Raw genomic sequence first — 20054 nt, 5'->3', positions numbered from 1 at the left:
TTTGAAAATCACCGTTTTATTAACATTTTACGCAACATCCAAACTTTATGGGAAGCGGGTTGTAATTTCACTACACATTCCTTCTGGTTGTGTGTGTAGTGGAGGTGGGTTTACAGGTGGTTGTAACATAAAATGGAAATGCTCATTTGGGAAAACGCCTTCTCTTCCTGCACGAAAACTGTAAGATTAGGAAAAAGGCAGCGCATTGGTAGAGCTTTATTCTGAAACTGGAACAAGCACATTTCATCAAATGAAGAACAAATAATGAAGCGAGCACAAGGTGGCCACCTCCGATCAAAGTGAGTCTGCGTGAGAAGCAAAATCGATTTCACCAAGTCTGCACAGATTTTCAGCCTGGCTGAAACAATCGCTTCAAGGACCACTCAAACGCCACGACGTGACAGCGCAGAGTGACATCTAGTGGGCCCACAAGGTGCTGTAACACTGCACGCACACTGGAGCTCATTGGGTGATGGTGCAACCATCAGCTCCAGCAGACTGAAAACATAAAATATAAATAATGGCGACCAGGTATTTTCAACGCTAGAAGCATTCTCAGTATTTAACATCTGCTCAGCTTACAAGTCCAAATCCCATCTTGTTTTACAATTCATCAGGCATCATGTTGTGCTTACCCATTTTATAACGTAACAAATCGTTCTACAAGATAAAAAGAAAAGTAATGATTTCCAGTAAGTTATCTGAGAAAGCCAGCAAAGCGGCACGTCTGCCCAGTTTCGTGTGATTCCACGTTTCGCTTGCTTCTCTTGCGGGAGCCAGAAGCACAAATGCACGGCAGGTCAGTTCTGAGAAGCAGCAGGGCTGCAGTCACGGCCAGCTCAGTCCACTCAAAACCACTGACCCGTCTGTAGACAGGAAAGGCCTCAGAGCCAGATCAGCACCAGTGCAGCCTGGACTTCAGAGGTAACATCACACTCCTGCAGCTCAGTGTTAGAATTGGACATTTTGGTGACTGATGTCACAGTAAAGCCAGGAGAAGATGATCAGAGAGAGAGACGGCTGCAGCGCTTTCACCATAAACACACGATCAAAGATAAGGAGCCCATCGTTTTCTTTTCTCTCAGTTTTTCCTGGACAAAGTGCCGTGTACTACAACCCTGCTGAAAAGTGCGCATGCACATCGATGATGTTCATCGGGCTTTTCTCAGTCAGGTGAGCGGATGAACTAACAGCTGAAAAAGACGTAAAACTCTCTTTACATAAAAAAAATACACTTTTTTTCTTTTTAGATCTAAGCCCATGCACAACATATTCAGAGTATTTAGAGCAAAAACAGAAATTACAAATCTTAAACCTCTGACCGAGCCTCAATGAGAGATGAGGCACTAGGAAAAAACTTGGGTAATGGAGGTTTTGCATTAAGAATAAAGGATACTACATATCCATGTAATAAAACATAATGCATAAACTTGTATAGGCACAGTGGAGACGTGCTGGAGGAAATGTGTAGGTAAGACAGCATGGTTCTGGTCAGGGCTTTAAAGCAACCCTCAGAGGGGGGGTTGTGGTTTCAGTGTCTCTAGCCCTTTTTTCTCCTCTTTTTTTTTCTTCTATTTCCCATAAAATTTCTTGTTGAGCAGGAAAATGAGCAGGTTGACGTTAATGGTGGCCCGGTCGAAGAGCTTCATCACTGCCACGCCTTCATACTGCAGCTGGAGCAGATCCTGTGAAACAAAAACCCAAAGAGCTCAAACAAAATACGTCGCTGGTCAAGCTACTGCGAGAAGAGCCAACGAAGCTGAGAAAGGCAACGCTACCTGATATTCTAACTGTAACGTCTCCAAGTGGACGCCCATGAACTTGGCCTTCACGTCAAACACTCCGACCGACTCCGATGGGGAAATCTCAAAAATGGCATTCTTGAACCTGCGATGAGAAAAGAGCAGAAGACGGCTGTTTAAAGCAGAGGAACGGCAGACTTCTAACCTTGGGCTGTTCATGAAGCTAACTGTATACGTGATCAGCTGCACAACTCACTGGTTGGGCTGCAGGTCCTCTATGGAGATCAGCACGCCCTTTTCGTGCAGGCGGGCGGCTGTGTATTTCTGAGAAACCTGTTTGCTCTTCTTAGCCTTGTTGTCGCCTGGTTTCTTTGACAACCTGAGAAGAAAGACACACAAGTGTACAATAAAAGCAGCTCTCAGCACAGACTTCAAGGCTCACTATTGTATTCTAGGCTGTGACATGCAGACTTTAAAAACACTGAAGCCAATGCTGCACGGTCACCATGCAGCAGACGACGCATCGCAAGTCGCTTACGTGCATTTAAATGGAGGAAAACAACAAAGATTTATGCTGTATGTAACAACAGCAATTTCATCACATTCACAGAGTTCAAACAGCCAAAAGACGAACAAAAAGACCGCTTCGTGATTTAAATTTGACCGAGCAGCCCACGCCACTGCCTGTGTTTCTGTTATGGGCGGATACGAGCCTCAAACATCAGCTTGTGCTAACGAACGCTCACACTGAGCTGAGGATGTGAACACGCCTGAAGGTTGCCCATCTGGTCAAGTGCATGTTCAGTTTCTGCTTCTTTGTCCCCCCCAGGTCTGCCGAGGGAAGACATGTGGCACAATCAAGAGGTCTTTCTGCCACACCAACAGTGAGAGAAGATGCCGGGCAGGCCAAGAACATCTTTGATCCCCCAGGAAAAGATTATGAAGCTCAACCTGCCTCGAACCTTCAGAGGCAACGATGGTCCATTAAAAAAATCTGGCAGCTATAAAACACTCAGTGATTAGAGATTAAAATCCAAAAACAAGGAGTCCAAGGACCAGTGTGAGAGACTGGCTCCTATTTTTGGTTTTGACACAAATCAGACGTGAGCTGTAAGCTCGTCTGCGGAGGGAAAGCATACAGGATGTGACATTTTCAGGTCAGGTCTGAAGCCCATTTACGCTGGACGTTTGAGTGCAGTATGTTTCAGATGTGGTACTGAGGTTTGCACTGACAAACGCACAACTTTACCAACATGTAAGGTGACAAACTTGAGCTTCGCCGTATCCCCAGCAGCAGTGCAGCTCATGACAGCAGTAACAACCAGCAGACAGTGGAGGTCACTCACTTGCCCTTGCTGGCCAGGTTGTCCATGCAGGTCTTGATGTACTGATTGTAGGAGTCGATCTGCACATTGTAAAAGTTGCTCTTTGAATTCAGGGCGGCGTTGGTCTGCTGAAGCTTCACCAGCTCGGCTTTCCTCCGCTGCCGATACCGTCTCTGATTCCTGATGTCCTGCAGACATTGAAACGACAACCCGTGAGGCAGCCTCTCTCTTATTTGTCCATTGAAGGGACGAGCGGTTTATTTTACCTTGGCGATGTCATTGATGAGGTCCTGATAGCGGTTCTCCGGGTGGACCTTCCCCAGCTCTGCCAGCCTCTGCAGGTTACTCTTGATCTTGTCCTTCTTGCCCTGCAGCGTCAGGCTGTCGTCCACCACCGGTTTGACCTGCTTCATCTTCTCAGGCGTGTTGGCATCTCTGATTGCTCTCCTCTGCATGGCCCGCTGGTACTCTGCCTCCTGCACATTATGTTCAGAGTCTTTAAAACTGTCATTAACAGAAGTGGCAGCAGTAATACTGTTACACTAGTTATAGTGAGTTTTTAATTTCCCATAAACTTCACTCCTTTTGATTGAAAGAGGATGTTACCAAATATGTGGCTATTGCAGTTTTGTGTTAGTAATTCACCAACTACAGGACAAAGAGTCATGTGTAAAAGTCAGTTCCTGTTTTGGGTCGTAAGGCAGCTCAGTAGTTTTCCGCTCAGATACAACATGCTGAGTAGACATGTCTCAGGACCATCTGCTGAGATGTTGACTTGGTTACAGTCATCACCCATCCAGATTACTGAGACCTGGTGCAGAAACACACAACGTCATGCACTCCCCACCTGCTCTGGGCTGGCTGTTGAGTCCAGGATCTCGGTCAGAGTCTCCCCAGGCTGGAACCGGATCACATCCACAATGAGCCTCTTGGTGCTGGAGAGAGAAACACAAAGACAGAGATGTGAGAAGTCAAAGAGATCCGACAAACAGCAAGCTGCTGACTTGGACTCTGCAGTCTGAACTCACTTTAGCAGGAGCGTCTTTGCGTCCATCTCAGCGTTGGCCTCACCGGGGACATCGAATTTATTCGTGAGAGTGAGCGACACTTCGGTCTTGCCCATCAGCTCTTTGTTGGGGTCGTCAGCGGGGAGAGGATTTTCACCTGAGTGCAACAGAAAACAAGGCATCGTAAACTACTGACGAGTTCCTGACCCGTGACCTGCAGAGTGGAGGCAGGGTTTAGACAGCCACCGTTTCAGACAGACCTGTTGTTTTCACACAAACGTTCCCTGCCGGCATATTTTAGGCCAGAGGAAGTCCAAAAGCCAGGATATGAAAACCAAAATGAAAACCACAGAACATTGGAGGAAAATGTTCTGTGGTTACGTTTTAAGGTGCAGCCACGCTCAGCAACACATTTGAAGTCATTTAGGGATCGATTCCACTCTACCAACATTTAAGGTCCTGTAAACTGAAACATTTAGTTGGCCTTTAAAGCTTGACCCAGACAGACGCTTCCTCTTAGTCACAAATATGTTTCACAGGGTTTTGCAACCCAGGGGTTTCTTATAGATTTGAAATGATTTGGAAGTTTTCAGCCGTTTCTTGGATGTTTTATATTTCTACAAATGTCTTTAAATTTCTTTCCATGAAGCACTCTCTAAACTTAAGTGCTACAACCTTATAGCTAACCTCACGTACTCGTTCTTGTGATTGCACCCTCCCTGTGATCGTCCTTTGAAGATCAATCAGCCTGTCTGCTTTGCCACCCAGAGTGTGAATGCACACCTCACACTAACACACTATAGCTAGTTAATGTGAGCATATGCAATTCATGTTAAATAATAAAAACATACCATAGGTGTACCTATTGTACAGAGGCATGTGGTGTGTTTGGCATCAAGCTTACAGCCCACGATAAGAATGAGCAAACATTAATGAACCTTAGTCTGTAAAAACAAGTTTTTTTGTTGTTCTTTTAAATATTTGCTATTCACCAGTTATATACATATATATATATATTGTATATATATATATTATATATATAATATCATATTAGGGGTGCAATCGATACACAAAATTCACGGTTCGGTTCGATACTTTGGTGTCACGGTTCGATATTTTTTCGATACAAAAAAATGTTCATGCTTTTTAATTTGTCATTTATTAAAATTATAAATATATATTTTAACTCAAAACGTACAGTTTTTAAATTTAATGTTGCTGAAACAACAAAGTAAAAAATAAATCTATCTGATCGAGAAATCACTCATCTTTGGAAAAGAGAGTTTATTACAGAGAAATGGCTCTTTCCAAAATAAAAGCTATACTATACGCTTCTTCTGGGCTATATTCTCAGCAGCATATTAAACATATCAGGTCCCCATAAGGAGAATCCTGTGCTAACGGCTGTCTAAATGACTCGGGTAAAGTTTGTAGCATGCTGCTTGTTGTTTTTGTCTGCTTCCACTTGTCTTTGCACTAGGATGATGTCGGAGTAAATGTGCAGTCATATTCGTTGTGTTCCCACTAGTGCTGTCAGCGTTAATCTCGTTGAAATGACAGTTAACGCCACAACACGGCAAATCTCCGTTAACGAGCTACCGCGGATCGCCCCGTGCGTGGGGCTGGACGGCGTCAACACGTTAACGAGCTAACTGCGCTAACGCAGTAGTTCCCACCCATGTAATTGAGCATTGCGTGGCACATCCGACATACTGTTTTACTTTAGTCCATGACGTGCTTACCTTCAGGGTCATATGTGACATGAAAACCAAAATAGTTCCAAATGCCAGATCTGAATGAGGGTGGGGGAAGGTCCATGTTGCAAGGAGAGCTTAACTTCTGTCTCGCTAGCTTGCGCTGCGCTCAGTGGATCTGCGCTCGACAGTGCAGCCTAGGCGGAGTAGTCGAATGCAGATCCACTGAGCACTCAACACAGACAGCATCGTCAGAAGAAAAGTTAATCAAATAAATTAAAAATGTTGTATATGCGTACCGAACCGAAAGCACTGTATCGAACGGTTCAATATCGATACGAGTATTGTTGCACCCCTAATATACATATATAGCAGTTTGCCACTTCCAGTGGTTTTGTTCATTTTGTTTTGTCTTATTACTGTTAATTCCTAAATATTACAAAAAAACGACAAAGCTCACCAATGAGGGACTCCACAGTGGGAACCTCGCCTAGGTCCTCAAGCAGCTCATGGATGGGGTCATTGTGCTCTGGGGCGATGGCATCCTGATGGTCCAGCAGCAGCTAAGGATACAAGTTCAAGTACAAGTACCCGATCAGTGTTCGTACTGTACAGGCAAAACTTTTCAAGACCACCTTAAAGCGAGCGCTTTGGCACCTCAGTCTCAGTCAGTGAGAGATAAATGGACGAATGAGGTGAGTCAAACTCACTGTGTGAGTGTTAATAATCTCTCCGATGGAGATGTAGATGACAGGTTTGGTGACTGTGACCAAGTCTGAGTACTGATCCACGTTGAACTTGTCTTCGAGCGATGGGACGTCGCACGCTGCCAGAAAGAAGCGCCTGTGACAGAAGACAGGAGGAGAATGTCACGGGGAACAGAAACGGTAACAAAGTAACAGTTTTGGTTGTTATTTAGCTGTTCTACGTGCACACATTCATAATCGTATCAGACCTGAACTTCTGGTAGGAGGTGCTAAGGTATTCGTTGATGGGATTGAGGTGGGCGTTATCTCCCAGGAACATCTTGTTGGACGCAGCGTGCTGCAGCATCTTGGCCACAGAGCCCAGGTTCCGTCGCTGCTCGGTGGTCAGCTGACCACCAGCAGACATCTCGATGATGTCAAAGGCATCGGGAGCCACGATGGCCGGGTTCATGTAGCGGTAATACAAAAGGTTGCCCACAATCTGAAAGTTTCAAAGTAAACTTAATGATCACCACCAGAAAAATCAGCAGCATTTCAAAGCTTTGTCTCTATTATGAAGAAAACTATTAGACAAAGAAAGTTTGGGATCTAAAACCTCAGACTGGAAAACACTAACTGAGCAACAACAGGTATCAACAGGTATGACTTCATCGGATTTAATGTTAATTATATAGAAAGGAGGCCTTAACCCAAGACTGTATATGCTGTTATGGTTGGAACCCCTCTACTTTAGGATCATTAGTCATGAGGGTAATGAACAGACTCCCAGGATAAGTGCTAGTGTGTCATGCAGAAGAGCGCTTAAAAGTGTAAGGAACAAGTGGAGCAGTAAGAGAAGGAGAGCCAGAAAAGTGGCATGGCTCACCTTTGTGTCATCAGTCGGCCGTAACATGGAAAGGAAGGATGGAGCTGGTTGGTGAGGCGGGGAGAGAAGAGCAACAGCAGAGTACGGAGGAAAAAAAAGGAAAGAGTGTGAAACAAACAGTGAAAGTAGAGCGAAGCAAATGATTGATGAAGAAGGCTGGAGAAGAGAGGCTTATGAAAGATCCAGGTCAAAGGTCAGAGTGTGAAAGAGTGAGCTGTATGCAGAGTGCTTTCTGTGTAGCATGGTTGAACATGTAATGCTCTTAGGGCCACACATCTCTGTGTCAGTAGCACTGTCAGTTTTACACAGACACAGTCGGCACAGTCAGACGGCACAGACACAGACGGCACAGGCACAGACATGCCGATGTTCTTGAACACGACTAAAGTAGTCTGCATGATTCACACTTCAAAATAACACCTGCTGGGTGTTAGCATAATGCTAACATGCTTCGTCCTGTCTGAAACACAACATTTAAGCTGCTCCTCCCACCGTGTGAGATAACCTTCTCCTGATTGGCTGCCCCTCATGGATAAACAAGAGCATTAAGCTTGCAAATGACTGATGCAAACCTTGAGCAGCTCATCCTCCGTAGCATCTGGGAACTTCTCATGCAGAGTGTCCTTCAGCACTTTGGAGATGAACCGCATCCCGTATCTGAAATAAAACACACAGATGCTGTGACACAAGCCAGAGGTGGGCACTGAAAAAAAAATGAGATCCAAACAGCGATGTTGGGAGCAACGTACGGAATCTTTTCCACAGAGACGATTATGGCAGACAGGAATTTGTCAGTGATTGTCTTCATGTTCTTGATGGAGGCTTCCAGTCTGGTCCTCACCTCCTCGTGGCTCATGGCCTGCTCCGGAGTGACGTCATAAGGCAGCTTACTGTAAACAACAGTATGAGGGAGGATACATAGAATAAGGTTAATGTACCTATATGTGCAAGGTCGTGTTCTTTAAAATCTTGTTATTGTGCCGCTCCAGGTGGCGTCTCTGAGTTTTCGGAGAACAAGATGCTGGAGGACACCTCCACCTCACCTGGCCTCTCCAGTCTGAGACTCCATCTGGTTCACCCAGCCCTTGTAGATGTCCACTGGGTCGGTCTTGATGTTTAGCGTTTTGTCATCCATGATCTCCTTGACAACTGGCGCCAGGATCTGCCGCAGTGCATTCTGCCCCCGTGCACCTCTGTGGAAGCTCACTACCATCTTGATTACGGTAGGATTTCCAGTGACGATCTCCTTCATCTGGTCCACTTTTGACCTGCACACAGTTGTTGATGACAAGTCTTTTATTGAATTTAAGACATTTCTTTGTGAATTAGAAAGGTCATCGGGCTTCTCACTTGATCTCCTCCTGCAGGGCGGTCTTGAAGAGCTTGAGTAGCAGGTACTCCTCTCTCTGGTTTGATGCATAGTTATACAGAGTGAAGATTACAGAGTCCATGAACTTGGTGGATTTATTCTGTGGCATCTGGAAGATCAGCTTGGCGAGATACGTGGGGTTGGTCTGAAAGGACGCAGAAAATTTAACAACCTTACAGTATGTATCCACGGTAACACGCTGTGAGGATACTGTGATGCTCAGTGCTTTGTATCTTTACAGGAAAAATGTCAGATCTGTTTACATTACTCTCATTCATCTAAAGAAGCGACTCTGAGAAGTCAAACTGGTGGAAACTTCTCCTCCCTCTGTGCATCAGTGTCCTGTAGCAAAGACATCAAAGTGCAGCGATGTCCTGGGTTCTTACCTGTAACAGGTAGAAGAGGTACTGGTAGGCTTCCAGTTTAAGCCGCTTTTCCTTGCTTAGAGCCTTCAGGCCTCCCTTCTGCTTGGTCATCATCATCATGTCCGACAGCTGGCCCTTGTTCTTCTTGGTCAGCTTTTTACTGTGGGACACCACCTCCTGCAACGTGATCTTGTTCTTCACCAGCAGGCCGATCTTGATGTCCATCAGGTTCAGGTCGTTCTCCAGCTGCTGGTTGGAACGGATGTTGGTGACCACCTCCTCACGGAGCCGCATCAGTTCCAACTCCTCCTGGAAGTCCTGGTCGCTGTGGTCCAGCAGGTGGACGAACTTCCTCACCACCCCCATCGGAGGATTGTCAGCACTGACTGGAGACAAATAAGGAACATGTCAGGTGACCCCCTAAATCGTGAAAAGTTGGTTTGACAGCCCAGGTCCTGCTTACTCAAAGTCTTGTAGTCGTCCCTGGCCTTGTTGGCTCTGATGAAAGCCTGAATCTTCACCACATCATTGATCTGTAAGTGACAACCGCTTGATCAAAGCTGCTCATTACAAACAGCTCCAAAGGGACCCGCAGAGGGTCACATGTGTCAAAGTGCTAAATGAGCCACCGCCTGGAACGCCACAGGAGCCAGAGGAAATGTCAGAGGAGATTTATATCCCGGTAAAAAAGCTTTCATTAAATAACAAGTAATTTGTTTACGTCAATGTAAATTGTGGCAGAGGATGAACAATGACTTCTCTCGAACGTCCCGCGGCAGCTCATTTGAAACGACAGAGGCTGAAACAAATAATACTAACGTGATCTTCAAAGTACTTCAGACGATCCTTATACTTCTTACGAGCTTGATGCATCCGAACCATGGACTGGATCTGAGAGAGATAAAAGGAATGTGTTAGTTTCACACGTATTTAATCACACGCAGACGAATGGAGCCGCACACTAAGCTTACCTTGACGGCCTCAGCAGTGTGGTCTTTCAGGTACTCCTTACGGTCTTTGAACGCCTTCCTCTGTTTGCAGCCTTTCCAGTGAGCCTGAGAACGAGTGAGACCAAAAATGATGACTTCTTCCATCAGGCACATCTTTCCATCTACACACAAACGTGATGGCAGTAAACATGGCTATATCACCTGTATACAGGTAACAGCAGGGTCTTGGGATTTCAGGAACTCCATCCTCTCCTTTTGGCCTTTTCGGACCAGATAGCCACGGCAGCGGGCTTGTAACTTGGTTATTAGAGTTTCATTGGCCAGCCACAGCTGCTCTCGATTGTAGGCCGTGGTTACCCCAGAGACCACGCCCTGACAGGCAGAAGAAAATAAAGAGTTAAAAGGTGTGTTAAACAGCCGGGAACCCGCAGAGCTTCCCTGGGAGAGACGCCGACCTGGATGTCCTCCTTGTTGAGCTGAGTGTTGTTCTGAATGAAGTTCTCTGGCTCCACCCAGGTGCCCTCCTTGGTTTGCAGGTTGTAGTAGTAGTTGTGTCCTCCCTTGACCCAGTGTTTCACCCACTCACTGCCATTATCACCTAGACACAGGATGGACGGAAGCAAGATGAAAGCAAGTTTCCTCTCGTAGTTGTGCTGTGAAGTGTAGTAATGTGCTAGCACTTTATTTATTAGCCCTAACACATTTCTTATGGCAGCCTGAGCCTTCAACTGTATGCATTTTACATGAAGGCCAACAGGTTTGTGTTTTTTGCGAGCATAAAGCAGACACTAAAGTCACTTCTTTTGGTTTTTGTGTTTCCTTGCAAAAATTCAATTGCCTGACTGGAACAAACCATTTCTACATGGTTGTGACACAGACAGAAAGAGTCGTGAGTTCATGAAAAGCCACACGAAATGCTCGTGCAGAAAGCTGCAGGTCCTCTAACAGTCACTTGAGCCCGAAGTCGATGTTCCCCTTTTAATAGATATTTAATAGATATTAAGGGCACTGATAAAGTAATACCCACCTCCCCATCAGTAATTCTATAACTATATTTGTGTCTTAGAAATAATCAGCAGGTAAGTCTGTGCACCTGTGCAGCTGATGGCTTTGTACTCCACCCTCCTAACGCTAAGACCTCACTATGCACAACGCGGTGTCTCCATCGTTTATATACAGTCTGTGTTACTTATTTCAAGTGTTGCGAGTTTCATCAAAACGCCACATCACTAATCCGTCTCGGGCTCCTCACCTTCTTTCTTTTTCTCCTGTTTGATCTTGGCCAGGTCGTCCTGATAGGTCTGCGCACACTCGGACGTGACGCCATACAGTCCTGCTCCGGGACCACGCAGAGCGGCCAACGTCTGAGCTGCATCTCCGCTGTCCACCGCCTCGTTAACAGCCTGGATGGCCTGAGAGACTGCAGATAGATAGGCTTTAGTTCTCTCTAGACTACTGAAGACAAGTGTGGCATAAATGTACGTATTCTTACACTGCAAAGCCTCTTTTGTGTCCTGGTTGGCTTTCAGAATGGCATCCTGGATCTCATCCAGCCACAGCACAGCAGAAGGATCCTGTGTCTCCTGGATGAACACATGAAAATATGTTTTGAGACAAACACAGCAAATCCAATCATAAACACGCCACTTTGAGCTCCCGTCACCTCTCTCTGAGCTGCTCACAACATAAGGATGAAGAGTGCTAACAGCAGGAAGTGCATGCTTGGATCTGAGATGATGACCATATTAGGGACATCCCCGATCTATGACATGACAAAGAGCCAAGAATACAAAAAAAGCCTGAGCTTTTGGCTCACAGGGATTTATTCTACATATGCTGACCTGATTATATGAAATATTCTAATCCAGCATACATGACAAAAAATAAAGTACACTACGGCCCCTTTGTAGGTTTTGCTCAACCAGAAAAGAATTGCCTTCATATATCAGCATGTTGAGAGTTAAATGAGACACAAAAATGGTTAAATATTGCATTTAAAAGATACATTTTCAGAAAAACATAGATTATTTTCACAACAGCTGAACAGCAGATTTTGTAGAGATGCTTTGTTAATCCCAGAAAGCTGCTGTCATTTATCTGTGATATTTTTATCTTATGTAACTCCTGCCGTGCATATTTTTACTTTATGGAACATTTGCATAGTGCAGTCATTCACAGCTGTAGCCCAGCATGCCATTTGTTCACCATACAAACCACTCCAAGACCTCGACTTCTACAATGTTATGAGATGCAGTGGCAAACAGCAGCATCCAGATGGCGCTCTCTGCCTCTGTATAAAGAGTGCAGGAGCTGGTTGCTGCTTGTTCCCGCTGCTTTTCAGAGCCTGGTGAGAGCAGGCAGCTCATTTGGCAACAACACCCCCACCTCCTTGGTGCGCCCCGCCTCTTCACATTTAATGCCACGCATTAACAGGAGGTGTGAAAGAAGAGGGCGGATAAAATCTGGTCCCGCATCTTGTGCAGCACGCACATGTGTGGAGTCGAACCAGCCCCGTCGTTATAGTAAATAAAGTCGTAGCTGGGATGGTGCCGATGACTGTTTGTGTGTTTGCATTTTGGCGCTGTAACTGGTGATTGCAGGCGATGAGTCACTGCAGTTAGCAGGAGGCGCTAGACAGGGTGTGGTGGCAGAGTGGGCAGCGGGTGGAGGAGGAGGACTTGGGTGAAAGCTTTATGAAGTTTGTCACACAATACAAGCCCACTGTGGAAAGGGAGGAAGTGAAAGCTGGGGGTTGGTGGGGGGAGGTCATAATTCATCCATCTAGACTTTTCTTCTATACTTAGAAAACATGAATCTCTCTCGTGAGAAACACACACATGCAGAACTACAGTACAGTCTGCACACTGTAAACACTGCAGCTACAATCACATGAAGAGGATGAGGAGAGAATATTTAGCTTGTTAGTCAGTGGAGTCTGGGCAGGACTTCCTGCTGTTTATCTAGGCACAGCCCTCTGCCCACAACAGACGCCAGCTTCTGCCCAAATATCTTCTCACTAACTGTTCTGCAGAGTTAAAGGAGCGACACTGAGAAGCTAGTCGCAAACTCAACATCCAGCAAAAAACAAAGCAAGCCCTGACCTCACGTTACTTGGAAACAGCCACCTTACATTCCCGCTATTCCCTGCCCCTTGGAGACATCAGCGGCGGGGAAATACCTCATTGACTTCGACCCTTTGAAACCCAACAGGAAGCTTTAACCGCTTCCTGTCTTCAGCTCGTTACTTCAATCAGCCGCACTCGCCCGCTGACACGACGAGCACGGTCAGAGTGCCCGCGGGTCTGTAATGCAGCGGTCAACTTTCTGCCCTTTTATGGAAGCAAACGACTGAGACTGGCTTGTTATTTCCTATGCCTGTGAAATCAGCAGGAAAATAGCTGGCTGCTTTTCCCATCCAGGTTTTTTTCCTCCCCAGCTTCTCTTTTTCTGGTGACTGTACTCAAAGTGAGTTCCCATATGATGTTTTTACAGATTTTAGATGAACCTGATGATGTTGACTTTGAAAACAATGTGGGCAGTGACTTGATAAGAACATTTCCCTTATCAGTGTTTATGCTGGAGCAAAAACAGACTACTTTCTAAAAACAATGCACCGAGTCCACGCTCGAGAAATCTGGAGGGGACCTTTGGTCAGTGCGGACTTCCTTTGTGCACGGCAGTAAAGCTCTAACCAGCTCCTGCAGCTGAGCTTCAGCTTCAACAGGAAAACAGCACAAGTGTTCTGTGACATCATATGCAAACTGACTGCCTCACCACAAGCGCGCACAAACACACAAGAACCTCCACAGACTCATCATCCATCCAGTAACGATAACACAGGCAAATGAGTCAAAGAGAGCACGGGTGCCTCTCCATCAATGATCAACCGAAGAGGAGCAACAGAAACGACGTGTCAGGCCTCAGGAAAGAGTGAGAGCAAGGAGACAAGCGCACACGTCCCACACAGACGTGCGACAGGAAGTAAGGGGGGATGGTACACATGACATCAGCGTCCACTCGAATCAAGCACCGCTCCGAGGACAGAGTCACATGAACGACACCTGGTGAGCTTCTTGTGCACCCCCCCCCACACACACACACACTAAATCATGCAATATTTGCAACAGCTGTGTTTTAGTGACACAGTACGATGTGTGAACAATCAAACACTCCTCGCATAGCCCAGGATCATTAGTCGACCCAAGAGTAGCAAGTCCATCCCATCTGAATAAGACTCAACATTGCACTAAGTTCATATAAACAAGTCAGTAAGTTGATTAAAGTCTTCTACATGCGTCGCATGTCACGTCAAAGAAAACCAAAACCAAGCTGTAACTGTCTAAGCTGCAGTTAAAACTGTAGCCTGTTTGCATAATGTTCACAGGAATACACACAAAAAGCAAATAGAGGCTGACTGACGCAGTAATTGCCATTCACAGCCCATGCTTAGCAGATGCAGCCGAACACGTTATTCAGTTTTGCGCAGCAGAAATCAGGAACATGAGGTCCTTACATGAGCCTTCTCCCTGCGGGCCTCCAGCAGTTTGTCATGGTAGTGCTGAGCAATCGACGGGTCCACGTCTGTGAGCTTGGCTGACGGGCTCTGCAGCATGGACAGCGTCTTCGTAGGATCTCCCTCATCCAGGGCTTCATTGATCAACCCAATGGCAGCAATTCCTACAAATGCAGAAGCAGACACACACAGAAAGTGTTGGGCTGTCTGTAAACGTGTGATTCTCATAGGACGACAACGGAAAAGCACCTTTTTGTTAAATACTGCCACATCTTGAATGATAATTCAAGATGTGGCAGTATTTAACAAAAAGGTGCACTCTAACTGAACTAAAGCTAAGGAATATAACTAATAAAGGTGCTGAAATGTTCTTAAACTTGAACATATCATACAACAAATAAGAAAACATTTTATGGATCAGAGCTTAGATCATACTGTTCTTTTCACGGGTATGTTTGGGTTTTACCCAGAAACTGTTCATTTGTTTGTGGACTGGTGTCTCGAGTACATAGCCATCTATTTTTTTATAACCAGGGGGAGGGAGCAGAAGTGATGACACGGGATGAGAGACGCGAGCGCCAAGTTTCCAGCTCGCTCTACCTGACCTGGCTCTATATGTTGTATTGTTACCATGGATGGGAAATTGGAACAAAGCTTTTCATGTTTATGTAGCATTTATGTAGCTGCAGCATTTTAACCAGCGAGTTTATGGGGCGTGGCTGCGTTTGTTAGACTGCCATTTGAGGAAGTACAATAATTGGCAGTTCAGTGGAGCCATCCACGGTGATGTCGGTTTAAAGTGTGTAAGTTTATATCAAAGTGTCAAACCGATGATCTAGCAGCGCCACGCGGTTATGTTTGCTGCACGAGCACGTCTGAGACCGTGGCACTAAATCACACTTTTAATTAGGAAGACTGTCATCAATGACAGAAACTCCTTAAAACAGAAGGATGTTCAGCATTTTTTGGATGGCATCAGGAACATCATCTCAAACTTGAAATATCATGGCTCCATGGTGTGGTGGTTTGATCCCGGGAGGACACACGAGATCAGCAAACACACCGATCTACCAGGTGAGACACCTGTGAACAAGCGAGCAGCCACAAGTTTCTGACAAAGACGTGAATGGATGCGATCGTGTGGCCTCTTACGTTCATGCTCCTCCTGCACAGCCAGGTTGACCTGGTCGATGCAGGCCTGAATGTCGTTCCAGGTCAGATAGTCGGACCCTTCCTCTCTGGCTGCTGCTTTGAGACGCATCAGTTCATCCATGTATCTGAGGAGCACACGGGTAAAGAGTTTGCACGTCTGCTTTTGTTCACGCAGAAACACTCAAGACTTGACAAAGGACGTGTTGATGACGCCAGGCGTAGGCGCTCACCTCTGAGCGTACTCATCCTCAACATTGCTGAGTCCAGTTACGGTGCTGGACAGTTGTTTCCAGAGAGCCCCTCGGTCTCCGACGTCCAGCGCCTCGTTCATTAGCACCACCGATGACAGCATCTCCACGGCAACGAGCAGCTCGGGGTGGGTAAGGTTACCCTGCGGGACAGAAACATAAAGCGCTTCATATGTAAAACTACCATTATTGCTACTAAAATAATCAACTACACTGTTTACTCGGTCATGAAGGAGGTCGTAAGATACACACCGCTTCCAGTCCAGTATATAATAAATATACACCAAGCATGGCTCCATGCTCGGGTAGGAAATGGGAATTCAAACATGGAGCATGGAAAACAGGACCAAAGTATTCCATGTGGAAATAAATAAAATCTTTCTTAGTTACAGAAACTGGTACGGTGAGTTTGATACGACAACACTGCACCTGCACATTTTATGCTCGCTAACCAGGCTTGCTAGCATTAGCTAATAGGTTAGTGGTTGACGCTCTCACACAATGAGGTCACGATTGGCGCCAAAGGAGACACGGCAACGGCAAGTTCACAACCCAATGGCTGCCATCACGGTGAGCACATGCTGTGCTACAAAAGACGGATTCTGATGTCTGTCGTGGAAAACACACGAAAAAACTTTTTGGGGGAAAAAAAAAAGTATATTCTCACATAGATGAGAACTTGGGTTAGGAGTACTTCCTACCTCAGTCTGTGCAGACTTTAGTGTCCTTTCTGTTTTGTGTACGTCTCAGTGAAAGCTAAAATAAACTGTGCTATCATCAGAGCAGGCTGGATTCCAATAGAGCGCCTGTTGTGATATAAACTGGAAGATGGTCAGCTGCTGCTGTAATTGGCATTAAAAGCCACACGAACACGTTTCTCTGCTGAGAACTGTGTCAGTGAGCGTTCACATTATTCACTGAGCTTTGGGTCCGGGTACCTCTTGGCTCTGCTGCTGCAGGCTGGCTAGCTCTCTCTGGTAGAGGTCTGCAGCGCTCGGGTAGACCTCAGGCAGCTGTGCGTCAGGGTTCATGAGCTCCTCCACCGTCTTTTCTGGCACACCTTCTCTGATTGCATTATTGATCCGTTCCACTGCTTTCAGCACTGCACAGAGACAGGAACCGAGTTACAAACGCATAGATAACTTTGTTATAACACAGGTGTTACAGTCGTACTCTTTAGGTAGCTCTCTGCTATCCCGTTGGCCACGTCCACGCCGCTCTGCAGCTCGTCCTTAGTCAGGGCTTCTCCTGGAGACGTCTAAGAAGGAGAAACCAGGTTAATGTGGAAAGAGGGACGCAGGCTTGCTACAGTGGTGGCTGTTAGACTGTTGACCCCACCTGCTCTTTGTTCTCTCGGTCACCCTGCAGCTGTTTCAGGTACCAGGCTTTGTTCTGGGGCTGCAGGTTCTGAATGCCCATGGCCTTCAGCGCCTCATACAACTTATCCTCATCTCCACTCAGCAAGGCCTGTTCAGCTTCACTCAAAGCATTGTTCACTGTTGGAGAGAGGTCGGCATTTCCACGAGTGCACCACAGAATCCAGTAAATACCACAGAGTGTGTGTGTGTGCTGATGTAGCTTACCGTTGACCTTATTGACATTGCCTTGGATTTCTGCCTGGGTAAGAAGCTCATCGTAGATGTCCCTCTCTGCCTCGGCGTTCTCCATTTGCTGTGAGAGCAGAGCAGCACGTTACACGTTTGCACTGCATGATACTAGAATAAGATGTTTGTGCGCTTAAAGGGATGTTTGGGCCATGCATTCAAAGTGCATCAGTATGGCAGTGGTTCGTTTTAGCCATTCTCAGCACATCGCAGACTAATGCCAACATTTTCTTCCATCTTCAGGCTGAACCTTCAATTATTTTCTAATCAAAAAGCAGACGCGACTGCTATGAGCTCCCTTCATCTTTAATTATAAAATAATGTGCCTCAGGCTGCTATGAAAGCAGTGGACGGTAAATCCAGTTACCCGCTTGCGTGAGTTGGCCACCTTCTTCCCTTTGGCCTGGTACAACGTGTCGTGGTACTGCTGAGCACAGCTGGGATCCAGTTTGACCAGCATGGCGTTGGGGTTTTGCATAGCGGCCAGCGTGCCCTCTGGTACGCCCTGGTCAATGGCCTCATTTATGGCAATCACAGCAGCGTGCACTGAGGAGGAGAAGCAGTCACACCGTTTACTTTGTTAGTTTTTGTGGAAAAACTTTGAAACGTGGGATTGTAACATCGCTGCCTTACCAGGCTGTTAAAATTGTGTCCTTTGAGCCACAGCTGACTAAATAAAGTCACTTTTCAACTGGTGTTATATACGATACAGTAAAGACGTCACTCATCAACAGATCTTTAGCGATCACGTCTCCATTTAAGAAATCATTTATTGGAAGAATTCACAAACGTGACGTGTTTGTTTCTGATTGTCTGTGGCTGTAGAGATGCCGTCTGACGCAGTGATGTCAGGTTGGCTTTGGACTGGACTGAAGTAAACAAAGGCAGGCCGACGGTTTCTTACTTAATCAACAATCAAACGTCCTAAATTCCTGAGTTGGAATAATCCTGAGACGGATGGGAAGAAATGCATCCGTTTCATTAAAGCATTTATTAGAAGCTCTGAGAGCCCGCCCCCTCCCCGCGACACCCGAGCCCCTGCTTACATGCCGCTTCATCCACTGAGAGCTCATTGGCCAGGATCCCACCAATCTTGCTGAAGGCGGGCATCTGGATTCCATACTTTTCCAGCTCGCTCTTCATGTTGTTGATCTCCTCCTCTGGGAGAGAGAAGACAGAGCAGATGGAACAGATCCACGGATCGCAGCGGAGAGGGAAAAAGAGAGAAAGGAGTAGGGTTGGGGGGGCAGAGACAGACTGTTCCTGGCTCATGTGTGATAATCTGATTTTGGAGACTGGCTCAGGGACAGCGAGCTGAGCTGGGCTGACAGGAAACCCTCTGACAGTTACTAATGACTTTCACATTTCCAGGAGCTCCTCCGCTCTTTACTCACAGCGCTGCCAGTGCTGCTCTCAGGCTGACGGCAGTTTCACCATGATTTACATATTATTGTATGTTGTTACAGTGGTGGAGGCTCATAGCAATGACATGACATTTAGCATCACGTGATGAGGTCAGGGGAAGTGTACAAGTATTCCCTGCATAGGGGCTCCAAGCTTTTGTTTACAAGTGGAAGCCAATCAGAAGAAACCCAGCAGCGTGATGTTTAACCATAACAATACAGAATGAGCACCACAGGTTACCTGTAAGCGGCACGCTAACTTTGGCAGTGGTCTGGATTTAAGACGACATAAGGACGTTAATAAGAAGCAAACGAGGAAAACAGTTCAGGCTCGCGCTCTTACCAGTGAAATCGACTTTTCCATACAGGTCCTGGATCTGAGGTGCCAGACCCAACTTGAACAAGTACAGACTGCAACACAGGGGAGAAAAGAAGTGAGTATAAACATGAGTGAAGATGTGCAGAAGAAGAGATGAGCGTCACCACAGGAACAGATATAAACACCAGCGCTTGGCTGACAGCTCCAACAACTCCAGGATTTTACTACTCGTTTTATTTTTGGTTACGCAATCGACAAATAGTGAACAGCCAATATGTATGAAATATATGAAAAGTACTGTATGTGCCTTTGCTAAAGGCTGGAAATACTACTTTTAATTATCACTGTGAAGAGGTTCAAACCAAGGAGACGTGATTATTCAGCATGTGCCTATAAATGATCTCAGCTGACCTGGGGCTAAAAGGATATTTAGACTGAACAACAGCGATGTGTAAAAGTGAACTCTAAAGGTTACAGGTAGGAAAGTTAGTTTTGCTGTGAAGTAGAGCAGCAGCACAAGAGGATGAAGAAGAAGGATTTGGGATGGCAGTTTTCAGAGGCACCATGTCTTAATCTGAGAAGATGTTTCAGAGCCGCCTTAACACACCGACCACCACAGTAACCGTGAAGGTTTACAAGCTGCTGTACAGCTGCTCACAGCACCAGTTGGACAAACCACACACTTCAGTGTTTACAGTAGAGCACATTTCTGTGGCAGTGCATGTTTGCGTTTTCTTTAGGAGGGTAATTACAGAGCTCAGAGCAATGACAACGTCTGCTCTGCTGGCTTT

General features: G+C 46.1%; 1 protein-coding gene across 1 annotated transcript in view; it reads right to left on the bottom strand.

The window, feature by feature from the left end:
- Positions 1-20054, bottom strand: part of iqgap1 (IQ motif containing GTPase activating protein 1) — a 42433-nt gene continuing 22379 nt past the window's right edge. Inside the window, exons 6-37 of the mRNA XM_005937933.3 lie at positions 19288-19355; positions 18588-18701; positions 17909-18087; positions 17521-17608; positions 17276-17433; positions 17111-17195; positions 16876-17039; positions 15920-16080; positions 15690-15814; positions 14538-14701; positions 11517-11607; positions 11277-11444; positions 10480-10622; positions 10226-10396; positions 10046-10129; positions 9894-9965; positions 9538-9607; positions 9096-9460; positions 8691-8854; positions 8384-8608; positions 8090-8230; positions 7913-7997; positions 6724-6956; positions 6479-6611; positions 6229-6331; positions 4096-4231; positions 3915-4002; positions 3334-3543; positions 3089-3255; positions 1999-2121; positions 1779-1887; positions 1-1685 (exon numbers count right to left, since the gene is read on the bottom strand). Of these exons, the coding sequence (XP_005937995.1) occupies positions 1572-1685; positions 1779-1887; positions 1999-2121; positions 3089-3255; positions 3334-3543; positions 3915-4002; positions 4096-4231; positions 6229-6331; positions 6479-6611; positions 6724-6956; positions 7913-7997; positions 8090-8230; positions 8384-8608; positions 8691-8854; positions 9096-9460; positions 9538-9607; positions 9894-9965; positions 10046-10129; positions 10226-10396; positions 10480-10622; positions 11277-11444; positions 11517-11607; positions 14538-14701; positions 15690-15814; positions 15920-16080; positions 16876-17039; positions 17111-17195; positions 17276-17433; positions 17521-17608; positions 17909-18087; positions 18588-18701; positions 19288-19355 (4501 nt within the window). The 3' untranslated portion in view covers positions 1-1571. The remainder of the gene's footprint in view (positions 1686-1778; positions 1888-1998; positions 2122-3088; positions 3256-3333; positions 3544-3914; positions 4003-4095; positions 4232-6228; positions 6332-6478; positions 6612-6723; positions 6957-7912; positions 7998-8089; positions 8231-8383; positions 8609-8690; positions 8855-9095; positions 9461-9537; positions 9608-9893; positions 9966-10045; positions 10130-10225; positions 10397-10479; positions 10623-11276; positions 11445-11516; positions 11608-14537; positions 14702-15689; positions 15815-15919; positions 16081-16875; positions 17040-17110; positions 17196-17275; positions 17434-17520; positions 17609-17908; positions 18088-18587; positions 18702-19287; positions 19356-20054) is intronic.

The sequence above is a fragment of the Haplochromis burtoni genome, unplaced genomic scaffold (assembly GCF_018398535.1).
Source record: "Haplochromis burtoni strain Fernald_Lab_line unplaced genomic scaffold, NCSU_Asbu1 Contig_231, whole genome shotgun sequence".
NCBI classification, from domain to species: Eukaryota; Metazoa; Chordata; class Actinopteri; order Cichliformes; family Cichlidae; genus Haplochromis; species Haplochromis burtoni.
Note: the sequence above shows the minus strand (reverse complement) of the source record. Positions and strands in the feature narration are given on the sequence as shown.